The sequence below is a fragment of the Bubalus kerabau genome, chromosome 1 (assembly GCF_029407905.1).
Source record: "Bubalus kerabau isolate K-KA32 ecotype Philippines breed swamp buffalo chromosome 1, PCC_UOA_SB_1v2, whole genome shotgun sequence".
Taxonomy (NCBI): Eukaryota; Metazoa; Chordata; class Mammalia; order Artiodactyla; family Bovidae; genus Bubalus; species Bubalus kerabau.
This window is the reverse complement of record NC_073624.1, coordinates 79,314,363-79,330,895: the sequence shown is the minus strand read 5'-3', so window position 1 is coordinate 79,330,895 and position 16,533 is coordinate 79,314,363. Positions and strand designations below refer to the sequence as shown.

General features: G+C 41.5%; 1 protein-coding gene across 2 annotated transcripts in view; it reads right to left on the bottom strand.

Annotated features, from left to right (window-relative positions):
- The window catches only part of KCNMB4 (potassium calcium-activated channel subfamily M regulatory beta subunit 4), a 78,544-nt gene extending 73,987 nt beyond the window's left edge, over positions 1-4,557 (bottom strand). For both annotated transcript variants that reach the window (XM_055580446.1, XM_055580455.1), the window contains exon 1: positions 4,073-4,557. In XM_055580446.1, the coding sequence (XP_055436421.1) occupies positions 4,073-4,408 (336 nt within the window). In that variant the 5' untranslated portion in view covers positions 4,409-4,557. The remainder of the gene's footprint in view (positions 1-4,072) is intronic.
- Between the last annotated feature and the right edge of the window lie 11,976 nt (positions 4,558-16,533).

Below are 16,533 nucleotides of genomic sequence, written 5' to 3'. Positions count from 1 at the left end.
AAGTACTACATTACTTGAAGGAACCAGAGATCAAACTGCCTACATCCATTGGATCATCGAAAAAGCAAGAGAGTTCCAGAAAAACATCTACTTCTACTTTATTGACTATGCCAAAGCCTTTGCCTGTGGGGATCACAACAAACTGTGGAAAATTCTTCAAGAGATGGGAACACCAGACCACCTGACCTGCCTCCTGAGAAATCTGTATGCACAGTTAGAACTGGACATGGAAAAAAAGACTGGTCCCAAATTGGGAAAGGAGTACGTCAAGGCTGTATATTGTCACCCTGCTTATTTAACTTCTTTGCAGAGTACATCATGTGAATTGCTGGGCTGGATGAAGCACAAGCTGGAATCAAGATTGCCAGGAGAAATATCAGTAACCTCAGATATGCAGATGACACCACCCTTATGGCAGAAAGCAAAGAACTAAAGAGCCTCTTGATGAAAGTGAAAGAGGAGCGTCAAAAAGTTGGCTTAAAATTGAACATTTAGAAAATTAAGATCATGGCATCCAGTCCCATTACTTCATGGCAAATAGATGGGGAAACAATGGAAACAGTGAAAGACTTTATTTTATTGGGCTCCGAAATCACTGCAGATGGTGACTGCAGCCATGAAATTAAAAGACACTTGGTGGAGGGAGGTGGGAGGAGGGTAAGGAAGGGGAACACGTGTATACCTGTGGCGGATTCATGTTGATGTATGGCAAAACCAATACAATATTGTAAAGTAAAAATAATAATAATAAAGAAATGATAAATGGTTAAAAAATAAAAGACACTTGCTCCTTGGACGAAAAGCTATGACCAACCTCAACAGCATATTAAAAAGCAGAGACATTACTTTGCAACAAATGTCTGTCTAGTCTAAGCTATGGTTTTTCTAGTAGTTATGTTTTGATGTGAGAGTTGGACTATAAAGAAAGCTAAGCGCCGAAGAATTGATTCCTTTTAACTGTGGCGTTGGAGAAGATCCATGAGAGTCCCTTGGACTGCAAGGAGATCCAACCAGTCCATCCTAAAGGAAATCAGTTCTGAATATTCATTAGAAGGACTGATGCTGAAACTGAAACTCCAAAACTTTGGCCACCTGATGTGAAGAACTGACTCACTGGAAAAGACCCTGATGCTGGGAAAGACTGAAGGCGGGAAGAGAAGGGTACGACAGAGGATGAGACGGTTGGATGGATCATGGACATGATGGACATGAGTTTGAGTAAGCTCTGGGAATTGGTGGTGGACAGGAAAGCCTGGCATGCTGCAGTCCATGGGGTCGCATGAGAGTTGGACACGACTGAGCGACTGAACTGAACTACATTACATGACTGGATATAGTTTCTGCTTTGGAAACAAGGATACATTTCAAAACATAAGTTGACTAGGACTTAGAGATATTTTAAAGAAATTATTAGTCAAAGGTCAAATTTATTCACACTACCTCTTTAGTAGTCTGCAGCATAAGAAGTTATACATTTGCATTATTCTTTCCCCTTCCCTGCTTTTTACTATAACTAATGTAGTAAACTCATGAGAGAGGAGAAAGCCCTTGTTCTCTTTTTCTAAGAAGAGATCTCTCAAATGGCTTCTTGCGGCAGTGCGTCATAAAGCAGAGAAGGTTGGAGGTGATCAGGATCCAATACACTGTAGGGAATCTAGACATTCTGCAAAGAGAATGGCTGGGGAACCCAGGCCTTCAATAAAGAGGTAAGTTCTGGGTAGCCAAGATGCAACAGCACTTGCTGGTGGGTACTGCTTAACTGCAAGGGCACTGTGGAAACATTCTGCTTATGTGATGGGCTCTGGCACAATATTTTGGTTACACTGAATTTTTCCATCACTAATTGCTTACCAGAATTTCCAAATTGAGCATTTCATTGCTCAAAAGTGGAAAGGTGACTGCAAAAGAACATGTCTAATGTTCTATAAATGGTCCAATGCAATCATAATTTGGATAAAGAGATACATACTGCTTTGGCTGAGGAAACCTTGACTAAATCGAATGGGATGCTGTTCATCATTTTCTGTAACATTAATGTATCTTTCTCCAGTTCTGTCATTTCTTTAATGCTTTATTTTAAAAAATCTTATTTTGTTTAGATATTTCTTCAAAGTAATCGTTGCCAGGATCCAAACTGGTACAGGAAGGAAACTGTTTATTTGCAACAAAAAGAGATAAAATCTTAGGATTACATATAAGCCATTACCACTCTTTCCAAGTGATTTAGAAATCTATGTGCTAATGATCCCAATTACTTTTTCAGCCACATTCTACAAAATTACCTCGAAACTCTGAAGCATTCTTTGTGTAGTAAATTCTGTCTTCTCGATGTCTTGATTAGGTATTAGCCACTTAGTGGAATATGTATATGTAATTTATTACTGCCTGAACCACAATCTTAAACTAATCGCAATGTTTCACCAATTATAACACCTTCTAAATGCTAAACTACCATATAATTTCTAAATCACTACTGCTCCACACCTTTCTTTTATATTAATGGCTTAACCTTGAAAAAAAAAAGTGACGTTCCTAAAGCCTTGCAATTTGTTTCGAAATTCCTGAGCGTTGAGCTGCCTAACTTAAAACATCTGTCTTTGAGATCTGATTGATTGCTTCTTCGAGACTGAAGTTTATACTCTAAATTCTGTATATCTATACTTACTACTCATCTATTATCTTCATTTTTAAGATACTCTTCCTTTGTCAGCAAGAGCATCTTTTTTTTTTTTAAGAGAATTCATTCTTTTTTTTTTTTTTTTTAAAAAGGAATTCTCTTAAAAATTTTTTCCAAATTCAAGAATTAACTATTTAGGAGACAAGAACAGGAGTTTTGCTGCAGAGAAATGATAAGCTTATTTTTAAATACTTTAAAAATATTGATCTAGGATTCTTCTTTTGGATTGTTATAATTATATCCTGTCACATGTAACAAAAGTTTTCCTGTGTACACAAGACTCATTCCCTTTTGGACAGTTTTCTTGATCTTCAAGCACTGCTCTAACAAACTGGGAGGATGTCAGTAACTTTAAAGAAGATACATACCTTTTCTTTGATAGTGAAGTAATCAGAAGAGTAAAAAAAGGCCAAGAGAAGAAAAAACAAAAGAAAGAAAAGCCTTCTTGCAAAAGCAGGTGTACTACAAAGCTCAACTAGTTCACAGACTGAGGACACTGCTTTTTATAAGTTTTTCCTCCACTGGGAACGGTCTTCTGAGTCTCCCTTTCTCTGCTTTCCATCCCTCGAGTCCTAACCAGGTTTTTTTTTTTTTTTCTTTCTTTCTTTTTTGCTTGCGAGAATGGAAAAAGTTGCCAAGGCAGGCATATTCGGTACATTTCACGGAGGCTTTTCTATTTTCAGAAAGTTTTACCGTTCCCCAGATGGCTCCCAATTGTTCTTAGACACACGGAGAACCTAGGCTTCCTCTAGACCCTTCTGAAAATCTATTTCGTGACAACTAGGAGTCCACAGAACCCGCCCAAGATGGATCTCCACAGAATTTCGCATTTGATTCCACGTCGTTTGTCGACCCACGAAAGCTCATTTTTGTACCCCAAGTTAAAAACATCTGTCTAGAGCGAAAAGGCAGGGAAACCTCTAACACCTCTCAAAAGGCTAAAGGACCTCCTGCAATCTCCCAAGGCGAGTTCTGGACGCGGCCAATGGGAGCTCGGACCTTGACCATGCGCCGGAGTTGGTGGTATCCCCGCTACGCACTGGATTTAATCTGAGAAAAAGTTAACTTTCGGCTCCTTGCGTTTCTGCAAAGCCCGTCCGGTAGGGCCCGAACCGAAGCTGGGCCAAGGCCTCAAAATCTGAGACCAGGCAAGACAGGTGTGTAAGGAAAGTCTCCGGGTACCACGGGTCGCCGCACACAAACCCTCCTGAAGGACCGGGGGCCCCCGGGCTCCCCGGTGTACTTACTCCCGGTTTAAGCATAATCCGCGACACCTTGTCGCCTCTTGGTAACGTTTGCATACTCCGAGCCACCCCGCGCAGGGTTTAACACTGATGCTCCCCCAAACCTCAGCATCTCCGTAGCAGCGAGGCAATCCTCCCGGGGCGTCCTTACCTTGGGGTTGGTCAGGAGCTGGTGCTCGTCGCTGTGCAGCAGCGCCCTGGAGTTGGACTCGGAGTTGTTCACGTAGACCTGGACGCAGGGGTACTGCGAGGTGCCCCTGCAGTCGGCGCCACAGGTGAAGGTGCACTCGAACACCTCGCCGATCTGCTGCACCGACAGCACCGTGCAGTTGGCCGCCGTGGCTTGCAGATCCTGCAGCGCGGGACTGAGCCAGCAGAAGCCGAAGATAAAGAGCGACACGACGCCGGAGATGATGAGAAACAAGCCGAGCCGGATGCTCTTGTCCTCGGCTTCCGTGTACTCGTAAGCCACCCGGAGCTTCGCCATCGCCCCCCACTCCCGGCGGCGGGCGCGCTCCCCCCGCCCCCTCCCGCCCCCGGCGCTGAGCCCGACTGCCTCGGCGGGAGGAGCCGCCGCCGCAAGACAGCAGGGGAGTGGGCGGCCAGGGGGAGCGCGCGAGAACAAAGGGGCCGAGGCCGGCGACGCCCCCCGGCGGCGGCAGCGCCCCCCCTCCACCTCCCCGCCGCCACCCGAGCCCCAGAGGCTCGCAGCGCGGCCGAGGTTTCAGAGCCTCCTGCACCCTCGGGCGCGAGGAGTGCACGGGCGGCTCCTGCCTCCAGCTCCCCCTGCCAGCCTCCGCCCCCGCGTTTTCCCCGCCTCCCCCACCCCGCCTCCTCTCGCCCGGTGGCTCCCAGTCTCCATCGCCCGCCGGCCGCCGCTCCGCGGACTCGCCTGGCAGCTACCCCGAGGGCAGAAGCTGCAGGGCTGAGGCGAGCCCCGGGGCTCCCCCGCGCGGGAGGCAGCTCCGCCGCGCCCCACCCGCCGCGGACCCGGGTCCTCCCGCCCCGCCCCGGGGCGTTTCCCGTGGGCGAGGGGCGGGCAGGCGCTGGGGATCGCGGCGCTGGCGCCGGGGATTCTCGTTACATTCCCCTGGCAGGGACATCCGCGATAAGAGGTTAGGATCAATATAACTTAACGAAGTGAAAGTTTAAAAAACAAAACAAAAAACAAACGAGGGAGACGGTGTCGTGCAAGTGGAGCGGCGGGAATTTTGAACTCCAAAGGGGGACTGGTCAGCCAGCGGCGAGCCAGCGGCCGGGAGGCGTGCGCTCTCGGGGAGACTGGCCGCCGGCACCAGGCGGATAGGGATGGAAGCCCCCGGGGCGAGCGGCGTACGCCCGGGCGTGTGCCCCAGAGAGACCCGGGCCGCCGGTTCCCACGCTTGGGGCAGGCGCGTGCGCCGCAGGGCAGCAGGCGTAACCTGCCATCGCCCCCTCCCCTCGGGCGAGCGCGGTAACGGTCCGGCTTCACGGTCCCGGCGCTCCCAACTGCCCTGGAGCATCCCACGATCACCCCCACCCCCCACACCGCCCACCTCGCCGGCCCCAGCCGGGGCTGGGGGGCAGCACGTCAAAAGTGAAACAGGCTGAGTCAGACGGAGTTTGCGGTGGAGGCAGCGCGCGTGGGGGGCAGGAGCCTGCGACCCCCCCGCCCCGACCCAGGAAACTCGCTTCCTGGGTCCTGGGTGGACCACGCTGCAACGCAGGTCTTCGGGCGGCCGGGCCGACCCCAACTATGTGTCCAAGGCTGGGGCTGACTGAGTAGGGACCCAAGGGAGTGAGTGCAGAGGCTTACAGCCCTGGAAGGAGACACCATGTTCCCCATCAGGGCTGTCTTCTCGCTCCAAACCGAGAGCAGAATCCTCTCTGTTCTGGCTCCCTCCTCAGGAGTCTTGCCACCGTTGGCCCATCTCGGAATTTGTAGATGAGCTTTCCAGGAGCGCTGTGCGAGGCGACAGCGGCGTGCCGACCCACTCTGGGACAGGTACCGTTTCTAGAGCTGCGTCCTGCTCTCCTAATTCTTTCTGCTGTTCCTTCCATGCCCCTTCCCCATCTCGCCTGTGCATACCTCAGTCTCTGTTCTTTTCTTGACCTTTAAAAAGAAGATTATATTTTTAAAATCACACTGCTATCAAAATATCAAACTTGGAGAACTATTTCGACCTACATTTTGAAGCATCAGAGTATTCACTTGGCAAAACATAAAAACATGTCTTTTTCTTGACTTGCAAATCCCAAATGAATATACTCTTAATTAAATTCAGTCATATATTCATATTCCGTTCCTGATGAATATGGAAACACCGAATCATAGAATTCTTGACTTCTCTTTCTTGGATTTCAAATGTTGGTTTACTGGTATAGTACTTTTCAACTGAGGTCCTGATCTGTTACTTTGAAGCACTCCTTTATGTTGTATTTCCAAGCAAGAGGTAAAAGCAAGTTTAATTATAGGAAGACCCCAAGTGTTTTTCTGAATAAATTAAGAAGATGCAGGGTTTGGATATTTTCCAAGTCAGGAAGACTCTTTGTACTTTAATACCCTTCAAGTTTTGAGAGACTATTTTTTATTATTTTCCTCCCTTTCTGTTGGCATGAAGACAATTGTTAGTGATTACACACACTACCTGAAAGGAAAAGTGAGTTTATTAGTTGAAGCATATTAACCTAAGATTACAGATTTTCAGTATGAATCTCTTTCCTACAGTAGGTTATAATTATTTTCCTTTTCAAGAAGGCTAAAGCCAATCTAGGACTTGAGGCAGTAGTGAACAGATTAGATTTTTTGGATCTCATAGCTCTGATATGGTGGTGAGCAACTTAACCTAGAGGCAGATTAATTCCTATAGCTGTTCCTAAAACACAGGGATGGGGTTGTCTAAAAATAATTTAATGAATATGATTCACTTTTCAATGATTCTAGAGCTCAGAGAGTTGTGTGAATGTAACCTTTGCCTCAAAACTGAGGCAAGATGGTCTTCCAAGTAAATCTAGACAACAACAGAAAATATTGTCTTATTTTAACCTAAATTCTTAAAGGCTTTTAAATTCATTTTTTCAAGTTTTGCATTTAGTCAGTTTCCTTCTTTATGGTTATTCTAAAAGTATTTGAAGAAACTGTTGCCATCTAGCCTTCTGCTCTTTACTCCTTTTTTCATGCTTTTTTTTTGCCTTTTCATACTGTTCATGGGATTCTCAAGGCAAGAATACTGACGGGGTTTGACATTCCTTTCTCCAGTGAACCACTTGTCAGAACTTTTGGCCGTGACCCGTCCATCTTGGGTGGCCCTACACGGCATCTACATTTCATGCAGAGATGAGCACAATAAAGGACAGAAACGGTATGGACCTAACAGAAGCAGAAGATATTAAGAAGAGGTGGCAAGAATACACAGAACTATACAGAAAAGATCTTCATGACCCAGATAACCACAATGGTGTGATCAAGCACCTAGAGCCAGACATCCTGGAATGCAAAGTCAAGTGGGCCTTAGGAAGCATCACTATGAACAAAGCTAGTAGAAGTGATGGAATGCCAGCTGAGCTATTTCAAATCCAAAAAGATGATGCTGTGAAAGTGCTGTACTCAATATGCCAGCAAATCTGGAAAACTCAACAGTGGCCATAGGACTGGAAAAGTTCAGTTTTCAATCCCAAAAGTTCCAATCCCAAAGAAAAGCAATGCCAAAGAATGTTCAAACTACCAAACAATTGCACTCATCTCACACGCTAGTAAAGTAATGCTCAAAATTCTCAAAGCCAGGCTTCAACATTGCATGAACTGTGACCTTCCAGATGTTCAAGCTAGGTTTCAAAAAGGCAGAGGAACCAGAGATCAAATTGCCAACATCTGCTGGATCATCGAAAAAGCAAGAGAGTTCCAGAAAAACATCTACTTTTGCTTTATTGACCATGCCAAAGCCTTTGACTGTGTGGATCACAACAAACAGTGGAAAATTCTTCAAGAGATGGAAATACCAGACCACCTGACCTGCCTCATGAGAAGCCTATATGCAGGTCAGGAAGCAACAGTTAGAACTGGACATGGAACAACAGACTGATTCCAAATTGGGAAAGGAGTACGTCAAGGCTGTATATTGTCACTCTGCTTATTTAACTTACATGCAGAGTATATCATGTGAAATGCCAGGCTAGATGAAGCACAAGCTGCAATCAAGATTTTCCAGAGAAATATCAATAACCTCAGATATTCAGATGACACGACCCTTATGGCAGAAAGCGAAGAACTGAAGAGCCTCTTGATGAAAGTGAAAGAGGAGAGTGAAAAAGTTGGCTTAAAACTCAACATTGAAAAAACTAAAATCATGGTATCTGGTTCCATCACTTTATGGCAAATAGATGAGGAAATAATGGAAACAGTGAGAGACTTTATTTTCTAGAGCTCCAAAATCACTGGAGATGGTGATTGCAGCCATGAAATTAAAAGACTTTTGCTCCTTGGAAGAAAAGCTATGACCAACCTAGACAGCATATTAAAAAGCAGAGACATTACTTTACCAACAAAGGTCCGTCTAGTCAAAGCTATGGTTTTTCCAGTAGTCATGTATGGATGTGAGAGTTGGACTCTAATGAAAGCTGAGCGCCAAAGAATTGATGCTTTTGAACTGTGGTGTTTGAGAAGATTCTTGAGAGTCCCTTGGACTGCAAGGAGATCCAACCAGTCCATCCTAAAGGCAATTAGTCCTGAATATTCATTAGAAGGACTGATGCTGAAGCTGAAACTCCAAAACTTTGGCCACCTGATGTGAAGAACTGACTCACTGGAAAAGACCCTGATGCTGGGAAAGATTAAAGGCAGGAGGAGAAGGGGATGACAGAGGATGAGATGGTTGGATGGCATCACAGATGCGATGGACATGAGTTTGAGTAAGCTCCGGGAGTTGGTAATGGACAGGGAAGCCTGGGGTGCTGCAGTCCATGGGGTCGCAAAGAGTTGGACACGACTGAGCAACTGAGCTGAACTTACTCCTCTTAATTCTTATTTAAATTAGCTTGCTTCTCTTCTGAACCTTTCATTATTTCATGTGTTTCTTACTAAAAGTCAAACATATCAAAAAGACTTTCCATACTTCTATTTTATCCTTAATGGAACGCTGTGTGTTACCAGTTTCATTTATTTGAACTGGGGCTGCCTTTTCACATTTCCAAGAAAGGTTGGATATGTCAGCCCCTCAGTTTCTGAAAACAGGTCACCATCGACTTTCTTAAGTTAGGATAGTAGTAAGAACACTTAGGACATCAGAGATTGTGAGCTCTGAGGCCACTGAGCATCTTGTTTCCTGTGGAGGGCAGAGGCAACACAGGAAAAGGAAAAGCTAGTCTTTTTTTTGCATAGTTGTCCACCAATTAAAATTGAGATTAAGACTGCAGACTAATTTACTTGATGTACTTCTTTGTTTACAGGAATGTTTTCAGGAGAATCATGGTCAAGCCTTGATGAAGTTCTTTTTAAAAGAAAAAATAAAACATATCTAAACAAGGACATTAAAACCATTGTTATTTATAGTTTGTTCTCAAGATCAATATTCCTCAAGAAGTCCTGTGACTGATGTTAAAGTTGCAATATACAATTTCATATGTATATATACCTTTATTAAAATGTAAAAAGAATGATCATAAGTAGGGCTAGGAATATACGTTGGGAAAATGTTTATATGTGATTTTCAAAATTTGCACATTGTGAAGTTTTTCACACTGAAACTACACACTTGGATAGCTAAAATATAGGGGAGAAAATTAATATTGTATCATCACCTTTTCTCATTAAAATTCACATGCTGCATAGGTTTTAGACATTTGCAATTCGAGAAGAGTAAATATGAATGAAAGCACGAGTGATCCAAAAACAAAAAATATATAGATTCAAAATGGATTAAAGATCTAAACGTAAGACCAGAAACTATAAAACTCCTAGAGGACAACATAGGCAAAACACTCTCTGACATACATCACAGCAGGATCCTCTATGACCCACCTCCCAGAATATTGGAAATAAAAGCAAAAATAAACAAATGGGACCTAATTAACCTTAAAAGCTTCTGCACATCAAAGGAAACTATTGGCAAGGTGAAAAGACAGCCTTCAGAATGGGAGAAGATAATAGCAAATGAAGCAACTGACAAACAACTAATCTCGAGAATATACAAGCAACTCCTACAGCTCAACTCCAGAAAAATAAATGACCCAATCAAAAAATGGGCCAAAGAACTAAATAGACATTTCTCCAAAGAAGACATAAAGATGGCTAACAAACACATGAAAAGATGCTCAACATCACTCATTATCAGAGAAATGCAAATCAAAACCACTATGAGGTACCATTTCACACCAGTCAGAATGGCTGCAATCCAAAAGTCTACAAGTAATAAATGCTGGAGAGGGTGTGGAGAAAAGGGAACCCTCTTACACTGTTGGTGGGAATGCAAACTAGTGCAGCCACTATGGAGAACAGTGTGGAGATTCCTTAAAAAACTGGAAATAGACATGCCTTATGATCCAGCAATCCCACTGCTGGGCATACACACTGAGAAAACCAGAAGGGAAAGAGACACGAGTACCCCAATGTTCATCGCAGCACTGTTTATAATAGCCAGGACATGGAAGCAACCTAGATGTCCATCAGCAGATGAATGGATAAGAAAGCTGTGGTACACATACACAATGGAGTATTATTCAGCCATTAAAAAGAATACATTTGAATCAGTTCTAATGAGGTGGATGAAACTGGAGCCTATTATACAGAGTGAAGTAAGCCAGAAAGAAAAACACCAATACAGTATACTAACGCATATATATGGAATTTAGAAAGATGGTAACAATAACCCTGTGTACGAGACAGCAAAAGAGACACAGATGTATAGAACAGTCTTATGGACTCTGTGGGAGAGGGAGAGGGTGGGAAGATTTGGGAGAATGGCATTGAAACATGTAAATATCATGTATGAAATGAGTTGCCAGTCCAGGTTCGATGCACGATACTGGATGCTTGGGGCTGGTGCACTGGGACGACCCAGAGGGATGGAATGGGGAGGGAGGAGGGAGGAGGGTTCAGGATGGGGAACACATGTGTACCTGTGGCGGATTCATTTTGATATTTGGCAAATCTAATACAGTTATGTAAAGTTTAAAAATAAAATAAAATTAAAAAAAAAAAATATATAGAAAAAATTTATCAAACTTTTTCCTTTAGTTATGTAAATTTAGATTTTGTTATTGTCACAGAAAATTAAGTTTTCTTTCTGTTTGGTCCTAACTTTAAAAATGCTTAAAGCTGTAATAAATCGTTTCCGGCTTGCTAATATTAACTTTCTTGCCATGCTTCATTGTGAAAGTAAAATATTTGCTATTAGCATCAGAATTTTACATTCTAAATAAATTTCCTGTGGCCACTGTCTTTTCTAATTGCTTTTATTTTTTCCTGTCTATAAACTTTACCTATGATATTGAGCACATAATTATTATTGAGAACATGACTTACTATTTTTAGTTATAATCATGCTAGAACAGGAAGGGATCTTAAATATTATGTAGTTAAATATTAAGTAGGAAAAAAAGCTCCCAAAGACTTTGCATTTTGTTTTAAATAGTAAATAATGATTATTAAAAATATTTTTTCAAAGTTCAAATTTATTTGCATACAGCCTCTATCTTTGCCGTTGAAAAAGAAAAGCAAAAAGCACAGATAATCACTTCATATTAGTAAATTCATAATACTGTACTGGAAGTGCTGGTTGGATTTCCTAAATTCTTGCCACCTGTCAGTCTTTCATGTTAATGGAAGTGAAGTGAAGTTGCTCAGTCGTGTCCGACTCTTTGCGACCCCATGGACTTTAGCCCATCAGGCTCCTCCATCCATGGGATTCTCCAGGCAAGAGTACTGGAGTGGGTTGCCATTTCCTTCTCCAGGGAATATGTATATAAATACAAATGTAGTAAAAGGGAAATCAGCTTTGAAATTAGAAAGCAAGAAGCTAAGAAGTTTTGGTCTTAACATTAAGAATAAATAGTTTGACATAACTGATGTTTCAGACTGGAGCATTTCATGACTTTTATTCCAAGTTGATTTTGTTATTCCCATGTTCTTTGAAAACTTAGGTATTACTCTCTTAACAGTTCCCAGTTCTGTTAAAAAGTCATTTAATAATTCCAAAATATGGAAAGTGCCTCCTAGTACTGTGACTAACAGGGGGAGTGTCTTTGGAGAAATGGACCAACATCTCCTGAACACCTACTATAAGCAAATGCTCTAATTTAATCTTACCATGAGATGAAGAGGAACAAAATTAAATACCTTTTCCAAGATTGTGCATGTGTTTCTTATGGCATATCACATGGCCCATTCTTTTTTTCCTCTACTGGTGGCGGTTTAGTCGGTAAGTCACATGCAACACTTGTGACCCCATGGACTGTAGCCCGCCAGGCTCTTCTGTCTGTGGGATTATCCAGGCAAGAATACTGGAGTGGGTTGCCCTTTCTTTCTCCAGGGGATCTTTCCCACCCAGGCATCGAACGAGGGTCTCCTGTGTAGCAGGCAGAGTCTTTACCAACTGAGCTACAAGAGAAATCCCTTCTACTGTACTATACCATTGCTAAGGAATTATTGTATTCAATACAAAAGAAGTGTAGGTGATACAAGTGGATTTAAAATGTGCTTATATACTTATATTCAAGTATGGTTAGCCTTGATCAAAACCCATATTGTGAAACCTGACTATGAAGTGGTGGTGGCGGGAGGGCAGTGGGTAGAGAATGCAGGAGTTGATGACTTAATCTGGTCCTCCTGTTTAATTTTACTCTGAAACACTTGTGTTGAAAACAGCTCATTTTTAGATGCATAGCAAATATCAGTAGTACTGTGTTATACAGGAGAGGGAGATTAAGTGTAGTATTCAGGTTTCAGAGAGACTTGTCAGAACTAAATTCAAGCTATTCAAAGCTTTTATTACTGTAGAAGTAAACACAGGGAACGAGATGTTAACACAAATCATTAAATCATTTTAGGGTAGAGGAAAAGCCTGAGTGAATGAAAGGCCCTCAGTCGTGTCTGACTCTTTGCCACCCCACGGACTATACAGTCTGTGGAATTCTCCAGGCCAGAATACTGGAGTGGGTAGCTGTGCCCTTCTCCAGTGGATCTTCCCAACCCAGGGTTTGAACCCAGGTTTCCTGCATTGTAGGTGGATTCTTTACCAGCTGAGCCATCAGGGAAGCCCAAGAATACTGGAGTGGGTAGCCTATCCCTTCTGCAGAGGATCTTCCTGACCCAGGAATCAAATTTCGGTCACCTGCATAACAGGCAGATTCTTTACCAACTGAGCTATCAGAGAAGCCCCAGAAGAAAAGTCTATCTTCCTCTTAATGCAGGGAATCACCCAATACTTCTAATAGCAGCTTCCTTGCTTTTGCTTGGACACTTCCAGTGATGAAAAAGTCATTAACTCCTAATGCTATTCATTTGATTTTTGGACATTTAAAACATTTATGGTGTAGTATTTTCTTCTGAATTGAAATCTGCCTTGCCATAACATCCATGTAAATATCCTTATTCTGCCCTCTGGTGTTACACAGGTTAGACAGTCTGTCTCACAAATGATAATCTGCCTTACAAATTTAAGATATGGGAAGACAACTGTCATGTCCTTAGGCCCTTTTTTCTTAGGCTATTCTTATATTTCTTCAGTATTCTCTTTTGATATGGTTTAGAAAACTAAACCATAATGCTAAGAAAAATAGATAACTGGAGGTTGGAAACAAAAGTCTGAAACTTTCCTTTCCCTGTTTTCCTGCTGACAAACACTTCTGGGACAGAGGACATTGCTGTTCACTAATGAACACTATCACTGCAAAAAGATTTTGGCTCTATTCATTAGACAGAATTGGGATTCCAAAAAGTGATATGCAAGTCAACTCATTTAACATTCAAATATTAAATCATTTAGAGTGAGCTGAAAAAAATTATTTAAAAAAACAGGTATAATTTTCCACTCAATAAAGGGACATAACTTGTTTTATATTTGAAGACTATTAACCATTTGAAGATTATAACCTAAAACATTAAAAATAAAAATGTCTGACTCCTAAGAGGAAAAATATTTAACAGCTCAAATTTTCTCTTAAAACAGACCATTTTTTCATGCAACTGTTACATATGGTAATTATATCTTAAAATAAATGTTCAGTATGTAACAGATTTAAAGGTAGCTTCAAAACATTCTGGCTGCCCTAAATCTTTATTTTTATACAAAGGATAAAACTATTTATATCATTCCTGCATGTAATTTTTTCTCATTGAGCTGTATATTTTTGAATAATCATCAATTTCGAAGTTCAACTTAGAAGCCTTTTCATTATAAATGAGTAACCATAGAGCTGGTCCTAAAAATAATTCCGTACACCCGGCCATTTGTTGACATCATAACACTCTTTGAAATTTGATGCATTTCTTCCAAAATGTTTAAAGAACCCTCAAGTGTTATTTCTAAAATTTTCTTCAGTATATACTAGAGAATAGATTGGTCTGGAAGAAAAACATCACCTGTTAAAAGTTTTAAAAATTAAATTATGTGGTCAAAATGTTACTTAGGCTAAATACAAATGCATGTTAGCAGAACATTATGTTTCAGGGTCTGCTTATGAAAATTCAGAGACTAGCTCTGATTCATAATAAAAATTTGTTTTCCTCAGCTAGTATCCTCAGTTGTTGCTTAAAGGAACTACCATTTGGGGCACAGGCTATTATATCTCACCTTCTCTAACAAAAATGTCAAAATATATTTGTGGTGTGGTAGATGCCTTCTCGGAGAAGGCAATGGCACCCCACTCCAGTACTCTTGCCTGGAAAATCCCATGGACGGAGGAGCCTGGTGGGCTGCAGTCCATGGGGTAGCTGAGAGTTGGACACAACTGAGCGATTTCACTTTCACTTTTCACTTTCCTGCATTGGAGAAGGAAATGGCAACCCACTCCAGTGTTCTTGCCTGGAGAATCCCAGGGACGGGGGAGCCTGGTGGGCTGCTGTCTATGGGGTCACAGAGTCGGACACAACTGAAGTGACTTAGCAGCAGCAGCAGCAGATGCCTTCTCAGGCCTTAGAAATGAAAACTTAGTTTTGCTATAGAGAAGATAAGTAGTTTATTAGCTAAAGTATTAAATATTTTGGCAAATGCCAAGTGGTGGCCATGAGCTGTTAAGACTATGTAATAATTTGGGTTTTCGACAGATAGGAAATTACAACAGTGAAAACTACCATTGACTTCTTGGCATTTTCAAGTTATTTAAATGACTGGATTAAAAAAAACTTTTTAGCTGATGGACATAGAGTTGATAGTGCACCCAACTGCCCTTAGCAGTTTTTACGCATGTAAGTTGAAGTGGCAATCTAATGTCTAGCAAAAATATCCCAAGGAAATTGCTAAGGTTAAAAAAAAAGAGAAAAAAGCATCTTTGCTGTGTTGTACTTGGAAATGGATTTAACTCCCTTCGTATTCTGCTCTAGTAAATACTATTGTTAACAATGCAGTGTCTATACTAGAACACTGATTGATGCCCTCGATACACAGTAATGCATTATCCCAAGATCAACTTGGTTTGAGTTTCACTAGGATCTGAGGATTTTATTCTAGTTAATACTTATGCAGTAGGCATAGAATAGTATAAGTGGTAGTTCACTAACTTCAGAAATGACTTGTGATACTTAACTAAATTTTGTATTCTTGGCCTCTCCATAGATACTCAAAAATCAGAGTATGTAAATATGAGACCTAAAATATATTTTTAATATGTTTCCCAGTTGATTCTTGTGCACAGCCAGTTTGAGAATTACCTAACTAGAGGATAACTGGTGAGTTCCTGCGGCTGTCTCAATCCAAATTAAGCTTTCTATAATCAAATTTAATGATCAGTTTTCTTTATGAATAAAAAACAGGATTATTGCTTCATCAAATTTTTGTGATCACCAATGTGACAGAAAACAGCAGATTGTACACTAATACAGTGTATGATTACAGGCTGAAATTCACCTCAAAATTTTAAAACTCTTTTCTCCTTTGAATGTAGAACTAAATACAAACATAAATAAGTCTGGGGAATATACACATACACATGATTTACTAGTTCTTGTGCTTTACTGTTTCATGTCCCTACTCCAAAATTAAAAATGCAAGTTGCCTTTTTTGATTAAATCTTTCCAAAGATATTGCAGTAATTTAAAGTACACCTTACCTATGACTAAGAGAAGAGCACATTTTAGACTAGTTTTCAGTATGTAATTTTTAGCCCTGATGACATCATGTTCTTTGACTTCAGATCAGGAAAAGTATCAACATATGAAGAGCTGAAGTTATCAAATCCAACGTTTTACTCAAAAAGATAGTTGCCTCAACATCAATTCTGACAGTCATCTAGTTTCAACATTTCTGCTTCAACGTTTCTGTTGATGGAAATCTCACTTCGTGAAGCATTTAATACTGTGGGATAGGCACCTTAATATAGAGAACAAAAATTTGTCTCAACTTCCACCTGCTGGTTTGAGACTTGCCCTCTTCATTTAAATCCTTCTTGTATTTGAAGACAGCTACCATGTCTCCCCATAGT